This window comes from Hemitrygon akajei, unplaced genomic scaffold (genome assembly GCF_048418815.1).
Source record: "Hemitrygon akajei unplaced genomic scaffold, sHemAka1.3 Scf000091, whole genome shotgun sequence".
In the NCBI taxonomy this organism is placed as follows: Eukaryota; Metazoa; Chordata; class Chondrichthyes; order Myliobatiformes; family Dasyatidae; genus Hemitrygon; species Hemitrygon akajei.
In genome coordinates this window covers 2,659,495-2,679,103 of record NW_027331977.1, presented here as the reverse complement: position 1 = coordinate 2,679,103, position 19,609 = coordinate 2,659,495, and the positions used below count along the sequence as shown (strand labels likewise).

Genomic DNA, 19,609 nt, shown 5'->3' with positions numbered 1-19,609 from the left:
GCTTCCCCATTCTTGATAATATCACCTTGCCTTTCTGCTTTAATACCCGTGACGTATTAACTCGGTGCAGCAAAAGACAAAGTCAGATTAGAGTTGATCCTCATATACGCAGCCACAGGTAGATACAGATGAAATAATGCCAAAAATATTCACCCAGCAGGTTCACAGACACTGTATTTTAGAACGGCATTACTCACAATAAAAGGGAAAATCTCGGCCTTCAAACTGTGGTGCTCGTACCAAACGGAGGAGTGTTGCCTCCCTCCGAATCCGAATGTGATTGAACTCTCCTGCCCAGCTTATATATTATCAATATTGAGTACGTCATTATCGCAAGCCCAAATGATATTTTTCGCTCCCAATCGAAATTATTTTCCTAGAAGTTATTCTCTGACGGCTTTTAAAACTTAACTGCAGGATTTGGCAGAATCACTGACGGAACAGAGTCAGATTACGACCCAGAAACAAAAGAACAACTTGCCAGTATGATATTATGACTATGCCAACTATTATTTCTCGCACCCGATCGAAAGCGTTTATCTACATGTTTTCCTCTTATTTCTCTTTAAAATTTAACGGCAGGATTTGGAGGGCTCACTGAAAGAGTTGCTTCAGATCTCGACCCCGAAATAAAAGGAGGACCGGCCAGCGTAGCTGAGTCTGACAAATGTGCGCTACAAAATATAGAACGAGTAGAAGATATTGTAGTCAAAGGGAAAACAAGGCGTACCGAAGATAAGCACGGTGCCAGTAACGAAATTGACGCAGAGGCTTCAGAAATGACCGATAAAGATCGAGTAACTAGCTTGACAGACGAAAAGTCAACAACATCGGAGGATGGGGGTTGGAGAGATGGTGAGTAAGCTTTAATACGACACTGATTGTCTTTCGATATCCTTTACAAATTAAGCAGGAGCTTCGTTTTTTTCTTATTTGAATGAGCAGAGAGAAGTTGCTAGTGGATATCTGCCGGACAGATATGATTTGAGGAGTCAAAAAGATGCCATTTGTCTTGTGGCAGTTTCTCCACGACATAGGTATTGTCGAAGGGTTCAGTGCCCATTGAGGAATCTGATGGCAGAACAAAATGTTCCTGAATCACTGACTGTGTGCTTTCAGGTTTCTGAATCTCCATCCCGTTAGTCGTCCGTAATAATGGACGCTGCCTTTCTGAGGCACAGATTCCTGACAATGTCCTGGGTACTTTGCAGGTGCCCTATCGCGTTGCTTCGATGCGCCCTCAATTAAGTTTTGAAATTTTTCTACTTGCCCGGCGCCTCTGCTATACCATCTAAGAGGGAAATTTCCAGTTATACAAACGTTTTAATTCCTATCCCAATCCCGGTCTGACACAGATGTAAAAGGAAATCTTGACACCGGCAATGAATCAGTCGGCAATATACCGGAGGGAATCGCAACAGAAGGAGAAGCTGTCGACAATGCAAACAGAGGACCGGAAGATGATGACCACCATGCTGATAACGGAGGTGAGGGGGACGTTATAGTAGGATACTATTCTAACCAACTGCACAATAGCTGATAGTTTACTCTGTGAATTGCAACATATAAATTTTCTAATGGCCGAGTCGTTAATCTAATTAATTCAGTGCACGATTTTACTCGTTCAAACCACATGACAAGAAATTTCAGTATCAGAATCAGACTCAGCATTAGGCTGATTAACACGGCAAGTGATGTGAAATGTGTTAACTTAGCAGAAGCAGTTTAATGTGCTAAATAGTGAGGAAGATAAATTAACAACAACAACAACAATAATAATAATAATAATAATAATAATATCAATAAATAAAGCATTTACATTAAACGTAATTGAGTAGATTAGAAATGTGCAAAATTAGAAATACGGTATGTTAAAAAAGGGAGGTATTGTCCAAGGGTTTAATGTCCATTTAGGAATCGGATGGCAGAGGGGAAGCAGCTGTTCCTGAATCGCTGAGTGTGTGCCTTCAGGCTACTGTACCTCCTACCCTATGGTAACATTGAGAAAAGGGCTTACGCTGGGTACTGGCGGTATTTATACCGGATGCTACCTTTCTAAGACGCAGATTTCTGAAGATGTCCTGGGTACTTTGAATACTAGTACCCAAGATGGAGGCGACTGAACTTACAACCCTCTGCAGCTTCTTTCTGTCTTGTGCAGACGCCCCGCCCCATACCAAACAGTGATGCAATATTCATCTATAGAAGTTTCTGAGTGCATTTATTGACATTTCAAACCTGCTCAAACTCCAAATGAAGTTTAGCCGCTGTCGTGGCCTCTTTATGACTGCATCGATATGTTGGGAACGGGTTAGATCATCAGAAGTCTTGACACCCAGGAACTTTAAACAACTCACTCTCTACACTTCTGATCCCTCTACGAAAACTTTTGTATGTTATTTCGTCTTAACCTTCCTGAAGTCCACAATCAGTTCTTTTGGCTTACTGCCACTGAGTGCCAGGGTGTCGCTGCGGCATCACCACACTAGTTGGCGTATCTCACTCCTGTGCAACCCCTCGTCTCCTCCTGCGATTCTGCCAACAATGGTTGCATCGTCGGCAAGTCAATAGCCGATATTTGAGCTATGTCCAGTCACACAATCATTTGTATATATAGAGTAGAGCCGTGTGCTAAGCGAACACCCCTGATGTACTCTAGTGTTGATCGTCAGTTCGTTATCACTGAACCGCACAGACTGTGCTCTTACGGTTAGGAAATCGAAGATCCAATTGGAAGGAGAGTTACGGAAGCCCAGTTTCTGTAACTGTATCTATCAGGATTGTGGGATTGATGGAATTAAATGCTGAGCTATAGTCGGTGAACAGAATCCGGGCATTGATATTGGGTCTGCCGTTGCGTCAGATGCAAATACACTATTTTTTTCTCACCTTTCATTGGATTAGTACTTCTTTAAACAGTGCAGCGTTCTTCATGGTGCATTTATCGTCGCAATGTCTGTTCTGCAGCCTTCCTATTTAAAAAGTCTGTAGCACATTTACAGCTATTAGTGAGAGAGAGAGAGAGAGAACGTTTACAAATCAACATAAATGTTGGATAGGCAGCGTCGTCAGTCATCCTAAAAGGATCCTGAACTCACAAATCCAAAAGGAAAAAAGTACCTTGCAAAATGAGAAGATGCTAAGAAGCTATCGCAAGATACCAATGATTTGGGAAAACGTCCGACTCAAACAGTCGGAAATTAATTTCAACTGTGCTTCAAAATCTGTTGATATTATTGTAATTAGTTTCCAGCTTCAATGTAGGGACGGGCAGAGTCACACATACAATTAAATCGATGGCAGATCAACCTTCGACAGATGGGGAACTGAGACTGACAGAGAATTCCGGTTGAGCCGATTTTAGATTTACCTTACCTATACCTGATACTCGATTTCCTTCGAGCTTATTCCAAATTCTTGCTAATAGCGTCCGGCATTACTGCTTTGCCCTCTGATACCGTTGACATATCAACTCGGTCCATCAAAATTCAAAGGCAAGTTAGCATTGATCGCTATATAGGCCGGTACAGGGAGAAACAGATGGAATAATGTTAAAAAAAATGTACTTCCAGCCGATTTTAGAGTATTTTTGAACAGTAGAACTCACGACTAAAGGGAACTTCTCGGACTTGAAACTGAGGTCAAACAGACGAGTGTTGCCTCATTCCAAATCAGATGGCAAATGAACTCAACAGCCAAGTTTATATATGATTAGATATGAAGTGTATCATTACCTCAAGCCGAACTGGTATTCTCTGATCCCGCTCATCGAAAGTGTTTCTCTGGATACGACTCCCTGATGCTAATTAACATTTACCTGCAGGAAATACCGTGATCACTTGCAGAACGGACGCAGATCAAGAAACAGAATCAGAAGAGCAACTTGCCAGCGTGAAAATGTCTGACAGAAGCGCCCTGCAAAATATAGAAAAAGAAGACGATATTATAAATCAAGCGAAAAAGGCACTTGTTGAAGATAAGCACGAAAGCAAAGCCAAGGCTACGGAAATGACCCGTGAAGACCGGGTAACTGGCGCACGAGACGACAAGCCAGGCACACGGCAGGATGAGGGAAAGATCGGTGGTGAGTAAATTTAATCAGACACTGATTGCGTTTCGAAGAATTAAACAGGCGCTTCGTTTCCTTATCTCAATAAGCAGAACTAAATTGCTCGTGGATCACTGCCGGAAGGGTAGGATCTGAGGAGACAAAAAAATGCCAATTTTGCCTCGGCAGGTTACCGGCGATTTATATTGACACCCCCCCCCCCCCCCCCCCCACCAACAAACATTCCATTTTGTAGCTAACATTTTCCCAAGTATTTCATTATTTGCAGTCTCTTTTGCGGAGCGCTACTGCACATCAATAATCCTTTCTGACTCAATAAGGCCGCCCAGCTCTCACAGGAATACAGCTGTTTGGTCGTCAATTCAATTGAGTTATCCCAATGCGCCCTTCTTCACGTTGTTGAAACGTCCTGTTTCACTAAGTTGAGGGAGCGTTTTTCCGAACGCTTTGAGAGGAATTCCCAAATATCTAAACAATAACTATTATCCCATTCCCGGTCCGGCACAGGAAGAAATGAAAATCTTGATTTCGAGAATGAATCAGACGGCGATAAACCAAATGCAATAACAACAGAAGTAGACAATATCGTCAGCAAGAAAAGAGGACGTGCGGAATGTGAGCACGATGCTGATAACGAAGGTGAGAGGGACACCTCTGGGAGAGGTTCCGGAAGATTGGAGGGTTGCAGAAGTTGGTCAGTTATTCATGAAAGGGAGTAGAGGTAGCCCATGAAATTATAGATCAGTGAGTCTTACTTCAGTGATTGGTAAGTCGATAAAGAAGATCCTGAGGGGCAGGATTTATGAACATTTGGAGAGGTAAAATATGATTAGAAATAGTCAGAATGTCTTTGTCAAGGGCAGGTTGTACCTTACTAGCCTGATTAAAATATGACGTTGTCGACAGCAAGAAAAGAGGAGCTTATGCTGATAACGAAGGTGAGAGGGATAGTGCAGACAGACATAATTCTAACGAAGTGCAGTAGAGCTGACAGTTCACTCTGAGGGTTGCACCATGTAAATCCGAATTGCCAAAAAATCGATCTTTATTGCCACCGCACGTTCTTGCTCCTGAAATACCCCGAAAAGAAGTATAGATATAAATACAGCAATGACTATGTGCCTCAAACTTATTGGGCTTTCCCCATGACTTTAAACAAGAACAGCGCAAATACAACTCATGCCGCATCTTTTCAACGCAACATCTGTTCTGCACCCTCCCGATTTAAAAATAAAAAGTCCCTGTAGGACAGTGTCAGCTAACACTGAGAGTGAGAACGTTACAGATGAACGTAAGGGTTGGAGATGCAGCGCAGTAAGATTTGAAAACAGGATTCTGAACCCACAGATCATAACGGTATAAGTACATGGTGAACAGAGTATAAGCTAAGATGCTATCCGACGATACAAGTGATTTGTGGAAACATCCGACTCAAACGGACAGAAATCAATTCCCACTGTTTTTCAGAATTTATTGATAAGATGTCAATAGCATTTTGCACCTTGCAGTGTAATAAGGCACAGAATCAGAGATACAAAGCAAATCGATGATGGGTCAATCTTCGGCAGATGGGGAACTGATAGTCGCAGAGAACTGACACAGAGGACGAGATGAGACGATTTTAGATAGACCTTACCAATACCGAAAACTGCAATTGGCTTGAAGATTCTTCCCCATTCCTGATAATATCGTCTTGCCTTTCTGCTTTAATACCGTGACGTATTAACTCGGTGCATCAAAAGACAAAGTCAGATTAGAGTTGATCCTCATATACGGAGCAATACAGATGAAATAATGCCAAAAATATTCACCCAACAGGGTCCCAGACACTATATTTTAGAACGGGATTACTCACAATAAATGGGAAAATCTAGGCCTTCAAACTGTGGTGCTCATACCAAACCGACGAGTGTTGCCTCCCTCCGATAACGAATGTGATTGAACTCTCCTGCCCAGCTTATATATTATCAATATTGAGTACGTCATTATCGCAAGCCCAAATGGTATTTTCCGCACCCAATCGAAATTATTTTCCTAGAAGTTATTCTCTTACTGCTTTTACAATTTAACTGCAGGATTTGACAGAATCACCGACAGAACAGAGTCAGATTACGACCCAGAAACAAAAGAACAACCTGCCAGTATGATATTATTACTATGCCAACGATTATTTCTGGCACCCGATCGAAAGCCTTTCTCTAAATGTTTTCCTCTTATTTATCCTTAAAATTTAACGGCAGGATTTGGAGGACTCACTGAAAGCGTTGCTTCAGATCTCGACCCCGAAATAAAAGGAGGACCGGCCAGCGTAGCTGAGTCTGACAAATGTGCGCTACAAAATATAGAACGAGTAGAAGATATTGTAGTCAAAGGGAAAACAAGGCGTACCGAAGATAAGCACGGTGCCAGTAACGAAATTGACGCAGAGGCTTCAGAAGTGACCGATAAAGATCGAGTAACTGGCTTGCGAGACGGAAAGTCAACAACATCGGAGGATGGGGGGAAGATAGATGGTGAGTAAGCTTTATGACGACACTGATTGTCTTTCGATATCCTTCACAAATTAAGCAGGTGCCTCGTTTTTTTTTATTTGAATGAGCAGTGAGAAGTTGCTAGTGGATATCTGCAGTACAGATATGATCTGAGGAGACAAAAAGATGCCATTTGTGTTCCGGCAGTTTCTCCACGACATAGGTATTGTCGAAGGGTTCAGTGCCCATTGAGGAATCGGATGGCAGAACAAGATGTTCCTGAATCACTGACTGTGTGCTTTCAGGTTTCTGAATCTCCATCCCGGTAGTGGTCCTTAATAATGGACGCTGCCTTTCTGAGGCACACATTCCTGCCCATGTCCTGGGTACTTTGCAGGTGTCCTATCGCGTTGCTTCGATGCGCCCTCAATTAAGTTTTAAAATTTCTCGACTTGCCCGGCGCCTCTGCTCTACCATCTAAGAGGGAAATTTCCAGTTATACAAACGTTTTAATTCCTATCCCATTCTCCGTCTGACACAGATGTAAAAGGAAATCTTGACACCGGCAATGAATCAGTCGGCAATATACCGGAGGGAATAGCAACAGAAGGAGAAGCTGCCGACAATGCAAACAGAGGACCGGAAGGTGATGACGGAGGTGAGGGGGACGTTATAGTAAGACACTATTCTAACCAACTGCACAATAGTTGATAGTTTACTCTGTGAATTGCAACATATAAATGTCCTAATGGCCCAGTCGTTAATCTAATTAATTCAGTGCACGATTTTACCCGTTCAAACCCCATGACAAGAAATTTCAGTGTCAGAATCAGACTCAGCACTAGGCTGATTATCACGGCATGTGATAGATAGATAGATAGATAGATAGATAGATAGATAGATAGATAGATAGATAGATAGATAGATAGATAGATAGATAGATACTTTATTCATCCCCATGGGGAAATTCAACTTTTTTTTCCAATGTCCCATACACTTGTTGTAGCAAAACTAATAACATACAATACTTAACTCAGTAAAAAAATATGATATGCATCTAAATCACTATCTCAAAAAGCATTAATAATAGCTTTTAAAAAGTTCTTAAGTCCTGGCGGTTGAATTATAAAGCCTAATGGCATTGGGGAGTATTGACCTCTTCATCCTGTCTGAGGAGCATTGCATCGATAGTAACCTGTCGCTGAAACTGCTTCTCTGTCTCTGGATGGTGCTATGTAGAGGATGTTCAGAGTTTTCCATAATTGACCGTAGCCTACTCAGCGCCCTTCGCTCAGCTACCGATGTTAAACTCTCCAGTACTTTGCCCACGACAGAGCCCACCTTCCTTACCAGCTTATTAAGACGTGAGGCGTCCCTCTTCTTAATGCTTCCTCCCCAACACGCCACCACAAAGAAGAGGGCGCTCTCCACAACTGACCTATAGAACATCTTCAGCATCTCACTACAGACATTGAATGACGCCAACCTTCTAAGGAAGTACAGTCGACTCTGTGCCTTCCTGCACAAGGCATCTGTGTTGGCAGTCCAGTCTAGCTTCTCGTCTAACTGTACGCCCAGATACTTGTAGGTCTTAACCTGCTCCACACAAGTGAAATGTGTTAACTTAGCAGAAGCAGTTTAATGTGCTAAATAGTACGGAAGATAAATTAACAACAACAACAACAACAATAATAATAATAATAATAATAATAATAATAATAATAATATCAATAATAATAATAATATCAATAAATAAAGCATTTACATTAAACCTAATTGAGTAGATTAGAAATGTGCAAAATTAGAAATACGGTATGTTAAAAAAGGGAGGTATTGTCCAAGGGTTTAATGTCCATTTAGGAATCTGATGGCAGAGGGGAAGCAGCTGTTTCTGAATCGCTGAGTGTGTGCCTTCAGGCTTCTGTACCTCCTACCCTATGGTAACATTGAGTAAAGGGCTTGCGCTGGGTACTGGCGGTATTTATACCGGATGCTACCTTTCTGAGACGCAGATTTCTGAAGATGTCCTGGGTACTTTGAAGGCTAGTACCCAAGATGGAGGCGACTGAACTTACAACCATCTGCAGCTTCTTTCGGTCTTGTGCAGTGGCCCCGCCCCATACCTAACAGTGATGCAATATTCATCTATAGAAGTTTCTGAGTGCATTTATTGACATTCCAAACATCCTCAAACTCCAAATGATGTTTAGCCGCTGTCGTGGCCTCTTTATGACTGCAGCGATATGTTGGGAACGGGTTAGATCATCAGAAGTCTTGACACCCAGGAACTTTAAACAACTCCCTCTCTACACTTCTGATCCCTCTACGAAAACTTTTGTATGTTATTTCGTCTTAATCTTCCTGTAGTCCACAATCAGTTCTTTTGGCTTACTGCCATTAATTGCCAGGGTGTCGCTGCGGCATCACCACACTAGTTGGCGTATCTCACTCCTGTGCAACCCCTCGTCTCCTCCTGCGATTCTGTCAACAATGTTTGCATCGTCGGCAAGTCAATAGCCGATATTTGAGCTATGTCCAGCCCCACAATCATTTGTATATACAGAGTAGAGCCGTGTGCTAAGCAAACGCCCCTGATGTACGCTAGTGTTGATCGTCAGTTCGTTATCACTGAACCGCACAGACTGTGCTCTTCCGGTTAGGAAATCGAAGATCCAATTGCAAGGAGAGTTACGGAAGCCCAGATCCTGTAACTGTATCTATCAGGATTGTGGGATTGATGGAATTAAATGCTGAGCTATTATCGGTGAACAGAATCCGAGCATTGATATTGGGTCTGCCGTTGCGTCAGATGCAAATACACCATTTTTTCCCTCACCCTTGATTGGATTACTACTTGTTTAAACAGTGCAGCGTTCATCATGGTGCATTTTTCGTCGCAATCTCTTTTCTGCAGCCTTCCTATTTAAGAGGTCTGTAGCACATTTACAGCTATTAGTGGGAGAGAGAGAACGTTTACAAATCAACATAAAAGTTGGATAGGCAGTGTCGTCAGTCATCCTAAAAGGATCCTGAACCCACAAATCCAAAAGGAAAAAAGTACCTTGCAAAATGAGAAGATGCTAAGAAGCTATCGCAAGATACCAATGATTTGGGAAAACGTCCGACTCAAACAGTCGGAAATTAAATTCAACTGTGCTTCAAAATCTGTTGATGTTATTGTAATTAGTTTCCAGCTTCAATGTAGGGACGGGCAGAGTCACACATACAATTAAATCGATGGCAGATCAACCTTCGACAGATGGGGAACTGAGACTGACAGAGAATTCCGGTTGAGCCGATTTTAGATTTACCTTACCTATACCTGATACTCGATTTCCTTCGAGCTTATTCCAAATTCTTGCTAATATCGTCCGGCATTATTGCTTTGCCCTCTGATACCGTTGTCATATCAACTCGGTGCAACAAAATTCAAAGGCAAGTTAGCATTGATCGCTTTATAGGCAGGTACAGGGAGAAACAGATGGAATAGTGGTAAAACAAATGTACTTCCAGCCGGTTTTAGAGTATTTTTGAACAGTAGAGCTCATGACTAAAGGGAACTTCTCGGACTTGAAACTGAGGTGCTCGTATCAAACAGACGAGTTTTGCCTCATTCCAAATCAGATGGTAAATGAACTCAACTGCCAAGTTTATATATGATTAGATATGAAGTGTATCATTACCGCAAGCCGAGCTGGTATTCTCTGATGACGCTAATCGAAAGTGTTTCTCTGGATACGACTCCCTGAGGTGGTGCTCGTATCACACAGATAAGTCTCACAAGTCTCCTACCAAGTGTTTCCTCCTCCCTCCGAATCCGATGGTGATTGAACTCTCCTGCCAAGTTTATGTATTATTGGATATTAAGTGTATCATTACTGAAAGCGTACCTGTCATCCCGGATGCAGGTAAACGAAGGTGCCTCTCCGGATGTTACAACCTAACTCCATTTAATACTTCCCCGCAGGATTTGGCGGGATCATTGGTAAAATGGCCGCAGATCAGGAACCAGAAGCAAAAGAACATTCTTCCAGCGTGAATCAGTCTGCCCTACAAAATATAGAAAGAGAAGAAGGTTTTGTAGAGAAAGCGAAAACATCACCTGCCGGAGATAAGTACGGTGCTGGTAAAGAATGTGAAGACGAGGCTACGGAAATGACCGGTAAAGATCGGGTAACAGGCGTACGAGCCGACGGGCCTGGCACATCGGAGGATGGGGAAAGGATAGATGGTGAGTAAGCTTTAACCTAACACTGATTGCGTTTCGAAGAACTTTAAAAATTATGCGCGTGCTTCGTTTCTTTTTATCTCGATAAGCAGAAGTAAATGCTGGTGGATCATTGTCAGACGGGCAAGTTCTGAGGAGACAAAAATATGCCACATTCATTCCGGCAGTTTACCGGCGATATACGTTCACACTCCCACAGCAGACAGTACTTCTGTTGCTAGCATTTTCCAACATATTTCATCATTTGCAGTCCCTTTACCTGAGAGTCACTGCACGTTGATAATCCTTTTCGACTCTATAACCTGCCCAGCTATTACAGGAATACAGTTCTCTGGGCTTAAATTCAATTGAGTTGTCCCAATGTGCCCTACTTTACATTGCTGTAACAGGACATAAGTTGAGGGACCGATTTTCCGAACGCTTTGTGAGGAATTCCCAATTATCCGAAAAATAATTCCTATCCCATTCCCGGTCCGACACAGAAAGAAGTGAAAATCTTGACACCGGGATGGAATCAGACGGCGATAAACTGAAGAGAATAAAAACAGGAATAGCCACTGTGGACAGCAAGAGGAGAGGACGTGCGGAAGATGAGCACCACGCTGATAACGAAGGTGAGAGTGACTCCTCCGGGAGAGGTTCCGGCAGATTGTGGGGTTACAGATGTTGTTCCCTTATTCATGAAAGGGAATAGAGATAGGCCATGAAATTATAGATCAGTGAGTCTTACTTCAGTTGTTCGTTAGCTGATGGACAATATCCTGAGTGGCAGGATTTATGAACATTTTGAGCGGTAAAATATGACGCTGTCGACAGCAAGAAAAGAGATGATTATGCTGACAAAGAGAGTGAGAGGGATAGTACAGACAGATATTATTATTATTATTCTAACGAAGTGCAGTAGAGCTGACAGTTTACTCTGAGGGTTGCACCACATCAATCCGAATTGCCAAGAAATCAATTTTTATTGCCACCTCACGTTTTTACTCCTGAAATACCCCGAGAAGAAGTTTAGATATAAATACAACAATGACTATGTGCCTCAAACTTATTGGGCTTTCCCCATGACTTTAAACAAGAACAGCGCAAATACACCTCACGCCGCATCTTTTCAACGCAACATCTGTTCTGCACCCTCCCGATTTAAAAATAAAAAGTCCCTGTAGGACAGTGTCAGCTAACACTGAGAGTGAGAACGTTGACAGATGAACGTAAGGGTTGGAGATGCAGTGTAGTAAGATTTTAAAACAGGATTCTGAACCCACAGATCATAACGGTATAAGTACATGGTGAACAGAGTACAAGCTAAGATGCTATCCGACGATACAAGTGATTTGTGAAAACATCCGACTCAAACGGACAGATATCAATTCCCACTGTGTTTCAGAATTTATTGATAAGATGTCAATATCATTTGGCACCTTCCAGAGTAATAAGGCACAGAATCAGAGATACAAAGCAAATCGATGATCGGTCAACCTTCGACAGACGGGGAACTGAGAGTCGCAGAGAACTGACACAGAGGACGAGATGAGACGATTTTAGATAGCTCTTACCAATACCGAAAACTGCAATTGGCTTGAAGATTCTTCCCCATTCTTGATAATATCACCTTGCCTTTCTGCTTTAATACCCGTGACGTATTAACTCGGTGCAGCAAAAGACAAAGTCAGATTAGAGTTGATCCTCATATACGCAGCCACAGGTAGATACAGATGAAATAATGCCAAAAATATTCACCCAACAGGGTCACAGACACTGTGTTTTAGAACGGGATTACTCACAATAAAAGGGAAAATCTCGGCCTTCAAACTGTGGTGCTCGTACCAAACGGACGAGTGTTGCCTCCCTCCGAATCCGAATGTGATTGAACTCTCCTGCCCAGCTTATATATTATCAATATTGAGTACGTCATTATCGCAAGCCCAAATGATATTTTTCGCACCCAATCGAAATTATTTTCCTAGAAGTTATTCTCTTACTGCTTTTAAAATTTAACTGCAGGATTTGGCAGAATCACTGACGGAACAGAGTCAGATTACGACCCAGAAACAAAAGAACAACCTGCCAGTATGATATTATTACTATGCCTACTATTATTTCTGGCACTCGATCGAAAGCCTTTCTCTAAATGTTTTCCTCTTATTTCTCTTTAAAATTTAACTGCAGGATTTGGTGGGCTCACTGACAGAGTTGCTTCAGATCTCGACCCCGAAATAAAAGGAGGACCGGCCAGCGTAGCTGAGTCTGACAAATGTGCGCAACAAAATATAAAACTAGTAGAAGATATTGTCGTCAAAGAGAAAACAAGGCGTACCGAAGATAAGCACGGTGCCAGTAACGAAATTGACGCCGGGTCGTCAGAAGTGACCGATAAAGATCGAGTAACTAGCTTGCCAGACGAAAAGTCAACAACATCGGAGGATGGGGGGTGGAGAAATGGTGAGTAAGCTTTAATACGACACTGATTGTCTTTCGATATCCTTTACAAATTAAGCAGGAGCTTCGTTTTTTTCTTATTTGAATGAGCAGAGAGAAGTTGCTAGTGGATATCTGCCGGACAGATATGATTTGAGGAGTCAAAAAGATGCCATTTGTCTTGTGGCAGTTTCTCCACGACATAGGTATTGTCGAAGGGTTCAGTGCCCATTGAGGAATCTGATGGCAGAACAAAATGTTCCTGAATCACTGACTGTGTGCTTTCAGGTTTCTGAATCTCCATCCCGTTAGTCGTCCGTAATAATGGACGCTGCCTTTCTGAGGCACAGATTCCTGACCATGTCCTGGGTACTTTGCCGGTGCCCTATCGCGTTGCTTCGATGCGCCCTCAATTAAGTTTTAAAATTTCTCGACTTGCCCGGCGCCTCTGCTCTACCATCTAAGAGGGAAATTTCCAGTTATACAAACGTTTTAATCCCTATCCCATTCTCGGTCTGACACAGATGTAAAAGGAAATCTTGACACCGGCAATGAATCAGTCGGCAATATACCGGAGGGAATAGCAACAGACGGAGAAGCTGCCGACAATGCAAACAGAGGACCGGAAGATGATGACGGAGGTGAGGGGGACGTTATAGTAAGACACTATTCTAACCAACTGCACAATAGTTGATAGTTTACTCTGTGAATTGCAACATATAAATGTCCTAATGGCCCAGTCGTTAATTTAATTAATTCAGTGCACGATTTTACCCGTTCAAACCCCATGACAAGAAATTTCAGTGTCAGAATCAGACTCAGCACTAGGCTGATTATCACGGCATGTGATGTGAAATGTGTTAACTTAGCAGAAGCAGTTTAATGTGCTAAATAGTACGGAAGATAAATTAACAACAACAACAACAACAACAACAACAACAACAACAACAACAATAATAATAATAATAATAATAATAATAATAATAATAATATCAATAAATAAAGCATTTACATTAAACCTAATTGAGTAGATTAGAAATGTGCAAAATTAGAAATACGGTATGTTAAAAAAGGGAGGTATTGTCCAAGGGTTTAATGTCCATTTAGGAATCTGATGGCAGAGGGGAAGCAGCTGTTTCTGAATCGCTGAGTGTGTGCCTTCAGGCTTCTTTACCTCCTACCCGATGGTAACATTGAGAAAAGGGCATGCGCTGGGTACTGGCGGTATTTATACCGGATGCTACCTTTCTGAGACGCAGATGTCTGAAGATGTCCTGGGTACTTTGAAGGCTAGTACCCAAGATGGAGGTTACTGAATTTACAACCATCTGCAGCTTCTTTCGGTCTTGTGCAGTGGCCCCGCCCCATACCAAACAGTGATGCAGCCTCTCAGAATATTCATCTATAGAAGTTTTTGATTGCATTTATTGACATTCCAAACCTCCTCAAACTCCAAATGAAGTTTAGCCGCTGTCATGGCCTCTTTATGACTGCATCGATATGATGGGAACGGGTTAGATTGTCAGAAGTCTTGACACCCAGGAACTTTAAACAACTCCCTCTCTACACTTCTGATCCCTCTACGAAAACTTTTGTATGTTATTTCGTCTTAACCTTCCTGAAGTCCTCAATCAGTTCTTTTGGCTTACTGCCACTAAGTGCCAGGCTGTCGCTGCGGCATCACCACACTAGTTGGCGTATCTCACTCCTGTGCAACCCCTCGTCTCCTCCTGCGATTCAGCCAACAATGGTTGCATCGTCGGCAAGTCAATAGCCGATATTTGAGCTATGTCCAGTCACACAATCATTTGTATATACAGAGTAGAGCCGTGTGCTAAGCGAACACCCCTGATCTACTCTAGTGTTGATCGTCAGTTCGTTATCACTGAACCGCACAGACTGTGCTCTTACGGTTAGGAAATCGAAGATCCAATTGGAAGGAGAGTTACGGAAGCCCAGTTTCTGTAACTGTATCTATCAGGTTTGTGGGATTGATGGAATTAAATGCTGAGCTATAGTCGGTGAACAGAATCCGGGCATTGATATTGGGTCTGCCGTTGCGTCAGATGCAAATACACCATTTTTTTTCTCACCCTTGATTGGATTAGTACTTCTTTAAACAGTGCAGCGTTCTTCATGGTGCATTTATCGTCGCAATCTCTTTTCTACAGCCTTCCTATTTAAAAAGTCTGTAGCAGATTTACAGCTATTAGTGAGAGAGAGAGAGAACGTTTACAAATTAACATAAAAGTTGGATAGGCAGCGTCGTCAGTCATCCTAAAAGGATCCTGAACCCACAAATCCTAAAGGAAAAAAGTACCTTGCAAAATGAGAAGATGCTAAGAAGCTATCCCACGATACCAATGATTTGGGAAAACGTCCGACTCAAACAGTCGGAAATTAAGTTCAATTGTGCTTCAAAATCTGTTGAAAAGTTATCGTAATTAGTTTCCAGTCTCAATGTAGGGACGGGCAGAATCACACATAAAATTAAATCGATGGTAGATCAACCTTCGACAGATGGGGAACTGAGACTGACAGAGAATTCCGGTTGTGCCGATTTTAGATTTACCTTACCTATACCTGATACTCGATTTCCTTCGAGCTTATTCCAAATTCTTGCTAATAGCGTCCGGAATTACTGCTTTGGCCTATGATACCGTTGACATATTAACTCGGTGCATCAAAATTCAAAGGCAAGTTAGCATTGATCGCTTTATAGGCAGGTACAGGGAGAAACAGATGGAATAATGGTAAAAAAAAATGTACTTCCAGCGGGTTTTAGAGTATTTTAGAACCGTAGTACGCACGACAAAAGGGAACATCTCGGACTTGAAACTATGGTGCTCATATCAAACAGACGAGTGTTGCCTCATTCGGAATCAGATGGTAAGTGAACTCAACAGCCAAGTTTGTAGATTATTGGATATGAAGCGTATCATTACCGCAAGCCCAACTGTTATCCCCTGATCACGATAATCGAAACTGTTTCTTTGGATACGACTCCCTTATTCTATTTAATATTTACCTACAGGAAATAGCGGCATTACTTGCAGAATGGACGAAGATCAAGAAACCGAATCAGAGGAGCAGCTTGTCAGCATGAATGTGCCTGGCAGAAGCGCCCTGCAAAGTATAGAAAGAGAAGAAGATATTATAGATCAAGAGAAAAAGGCACTTTTTGAAGATAAGCACGAAAACAAATCCGAGGCTACGGAAATGACCGGTAAAGACCGGGTATCTGGCGTACGAGACGCCAAGCCATGCACAAGGCAGGATGAGGGAAGGATCGGTGGTGAGTAAGCTTTAATCAGACACTGATTGTGTTTCGAAGAACTTTACAAATTAAGCTGTCGCTTCGTTTCCTTATCTCAATAAGCAGAAGTAAATTGCTCGTGGATCTCTGCCGGACGGGTATTATCTGAGGAGACAAAAAAACTGCCAATTTTGTTTCGGCAGGTTACCGGCGATTTATATTGACAGTCCCCTAACAGACACTCCATTTTGTAGCTAACATTTTCCCATGTATTTCATCATTTGCAGTCTCGTTTGCGGAGCGCTACTGCACATCAATAATCCTTTCTGACTCAATAAGGCCGCCCAGCTCTCACAGGAATACAGCTGTTTGGTCGTCAATGCAATTGAGTTATCCCAATGCGCCCGACTTCACGTTGTTGAAACGTCCAGTTTCAATGAGTTGAGGGAGCGTTTTTCCGAACGCTTTGAGAGGAATTCCCAAATATCTAAACAATAACTATTATCCCATTCCCGGTCCGACACAGGAAGAAATGAAAATCTTGATTTCGAGAATGAATCAGACGGCGATAAACCAAATGCAATAGCAACAGAAGTAGACAATATCGTCAGCAAGAAAAGAGGACGTGCGGAATATGAGCACGATGCTGATAACGAAGGTGAGAGGGACACCTCCGGGAGAGGTTCCGGAAGATTGGAGGGTTGCAGAAGTTGGTCAGTTATTCATGAAAGGGAGTAGAGATAGCCCATGAAATTATAGATCAGTGAGTCTTACTTCAGTGATTGGTAAGTCGATAAAGAAGATCCTGAGCGGCAGGATTTATGAACATTTGGAGAGGTAAAATATGATTAGGAATAGTCAGCATGGCATTATCAAGTGCAGGTCGTGCCTTAGAAGCCTAATTGAATATTTTGAGGATGTGATTAAACACGTTGATGAAGGAGGAGCAGCAGATGTATTCAATATGGATTTTAGCAAGGCAGTTGATAAGGTACCACATGCAAGACTTATTGAGAAAGTAATGAGGTATGGGATCCAAGGGGACATTGCTTTGTGGATCCAGAACTGGCTTGCCCACAGAAGGCAAAGTGTGCTTGTAGACGAGTCATATTCTGCATGTAGTTCGCGACCACTGGTATGACCCAGGAAACTGTTCTGCGACCCATACCATCGGTGATTTTTATAAATGGTCTGGATAAGAAAGTGTAGAGTTGGGTTAGTAAGTTTGCTGATGACACAAACTTCGGGGGTGCTGTGGATAATGAGTAGGGCTGTCAGAGGTTACAGCGGGACATTGATAGGTTGCCAAACCTGGCTAAAAAGTGACAGGTGGAGTTCAACCCAGACAAGTGTGAAGTGGTTCACTTCGGTCGGCCAAGTATGATGGTAGAATTTAGTGTTAACGGTAAGGCTCTTGTTAGTGTGGAGAATCAGAGGGAACCTGAAAGCAGCTGCGCTGGTTTACTCTGTGGTTAAGAAGGCATACGGTGTATTGGCCTTCATCAATCGTGGAACTGCGTTTAGGAGCAGGGAGATAATGTTGAAGCTATATAGGACTCTGGTCAAACCCCACTGGGAGTACTGTGCTCAGTTCCGCTCCCCTCACTACAGGAAGAATGATGAAACCATAGAAAGGGTGCAGAGAGATTTACATGTATGTTGCCCGGATTGGGGAGCATGCCTTCTGAAAACACTGTACCAAGCCATTTCTCCTTGGAGAGATGGAGGATGGGAGGTGACCTGATAGACCTATATAAGATGATGGGAGGCATAGACCTTATGGATAGTCAGAGGCCTTTCCCAGGCGTTGAAAAGAGGACACAGATTTAAAGTGCTTCGGAGTAGGTGCAGAGGAGATGTCAGGGGTATGATTTTTTTAGCGCAGAGATTGGTGAGCGTGTGGAATGGGTGGAGGCGGATTCGATAGGGTCTTTTACGATACTTTTGGATAGGTAGGTGTAGCTTAGAAAAATAGAGGGCTATGGATAACCCTAGTAACATCTGACTTAGGGACATGCTCGGCACAACTTCGTAGGCCTAATGTCTTGTATTGTGCTGTAGCTTTTCTGTGTTTCTATTATACAAATATACTATTCTAACGATGTGCAATATAGCTGACATTTCCCTCGGAGGGTTGCATAATATATATCCAAATTGCCAAGACATTAATCTTTTATAATCACCGCACGTTTTTGCTCGTGAAGTATCCGTGAAAAAAAGTGTAGATATAAATACGGAATCAGTATTGATTCTCGAATTTACAGGGCTGTCCATTACTTTGAACAAAAAACATCGCAAATACACATCATGTTGTATTTTTTCAACACAATCTCTGTTCTGCAGTTCCCGATTTAAAATGTGCCTGTAGGACAGTGTCAGCTAATACTGAGAGAAAGAACATTGACAGATGAACGTAAGGGTTGGATATGCGGCGTAGTAAGATTTGAAAACAGGATTCAGAACTCAAAGATGATAACGGTAAACGTACATGGTAAAAAGAGTAGAAGCTAAGAATCTATCCCACGATACTAGTGATTTGGGAAAACATCCGTCTCAGACGGACGGGAATCAAGTTCCACTGTGTTTCAAAATTTATTGATAAGATTTTGATATCATTTCGCACCTTCGAATGTGGTGACGCACTGTATCAGGGATACAAAGCATATCGATGAGCGATCGACCGACGACGGATGGGGAACTGAGAGTTGTGGAGAGCAGACACAAAAGAGAGTTGAGCCGATTTTAGATCGGCTTTACCTATTCCTTATACTGCGATTGGTTTCAAGCTTATTCTCCATTCTTGCTGATAGCGTCCCGCGTTACTGCTTTGCACGCTGATACCAGTGACATATTAACTCGGTGCATCAGAAGTCAAAGGCAAGTTAGAGTTGATCGCTACATAGGTAGGTACGGATGAAATAATGCTAAAAAAAAATGTACGTCCAGCGGCTTCAGAGACAGTGTATTTTAGAACAGTAGAATTCACAACAAAAAAGGAAGATCTCGGGCGTGAAACAGTGGTGGTCGTATCAAAGGGAGGAGTGTTGCTTCCCGCTGAATCCGATGGTGGTTGATCCCTCCTGCCCAGTTAATATATTATGAATATTAAGTGTGTTATTATCACAAGCTCAACTGTTATTTCTCGCACCCGGTCCAAAGTGTTTCTC

General features: G+C 42.4%; 2 protein-coding genes across 2 annotated transcripts in view; both read left to right on the top strand.

Moving 5' to 3' along the window:
• Window positions 1-19,609, top strand: part of LOC140722861 (uncharacterized) — a 118,100-nt gene that overhangs the window by 69,606 nt on the left and 28,885 nt on the right. The window contains exons 16-19 of the mRNA XM_073037501.1: window positions 583-855; window positions 1,356-1,487; window positions 3,824-4,084; window positions 4,577-4,708. Of these exons, the coding sequence (XP_072893602.1) occupies window positions 583-855; window positions 1,356-1,487; window positions 3,824-4,084; window positions 4,577-4,708 (798 nt within the window). The remainder of the gene's footprint in view (window positions 1-582; window positions 856-1,355; window positions 1,488-3,823; window positions 4,085-4,576; window positions 4,709-19,609) is intronic.
• LOC140722850 (uncharacterized) lies at window positions 5,460-19,359 on the top strand. The gene is made up of 11 exons (XM_073037491.1): window positions 5,460-5,478; window positions 6,145-6,210; window positions 6,310-6,582; window positions 7,082-7,198; window positions 10,508-10,771; window positions 11,251-11,382; window positions 12,938-13,210; window positions 13,711-13,827; window positions 16,221-16,481; window positions 16,969-17,100; window positions 19,253-19,359. The coding sequence occupies exons 1-11, from the start codon at window positions 5,460-5,462 to the stop codon at window positions 19,357-19,359; spliced, it is 1,761 nt and encodes a 586-aa protein (XP_072893592.1).

Coding starts and splice junctions, on each gene's coding strand:
- LOC140722850 (XM_073037491.1), top strand. Junction 6,583..7,081: donor GGATGGGGGGAAGATAGATG/GTGAGTAAGCTT, acceptor CGTCTGACACAG/ATGTAAAAGGAAATCTTGAC. Junction 13,828..16,220: donor ACCGGAAGATGATGACGGAG/GTGAGGGGGACG, acceptor ATTTACCTACAG/GAAATAGCGGCATTACTTGC.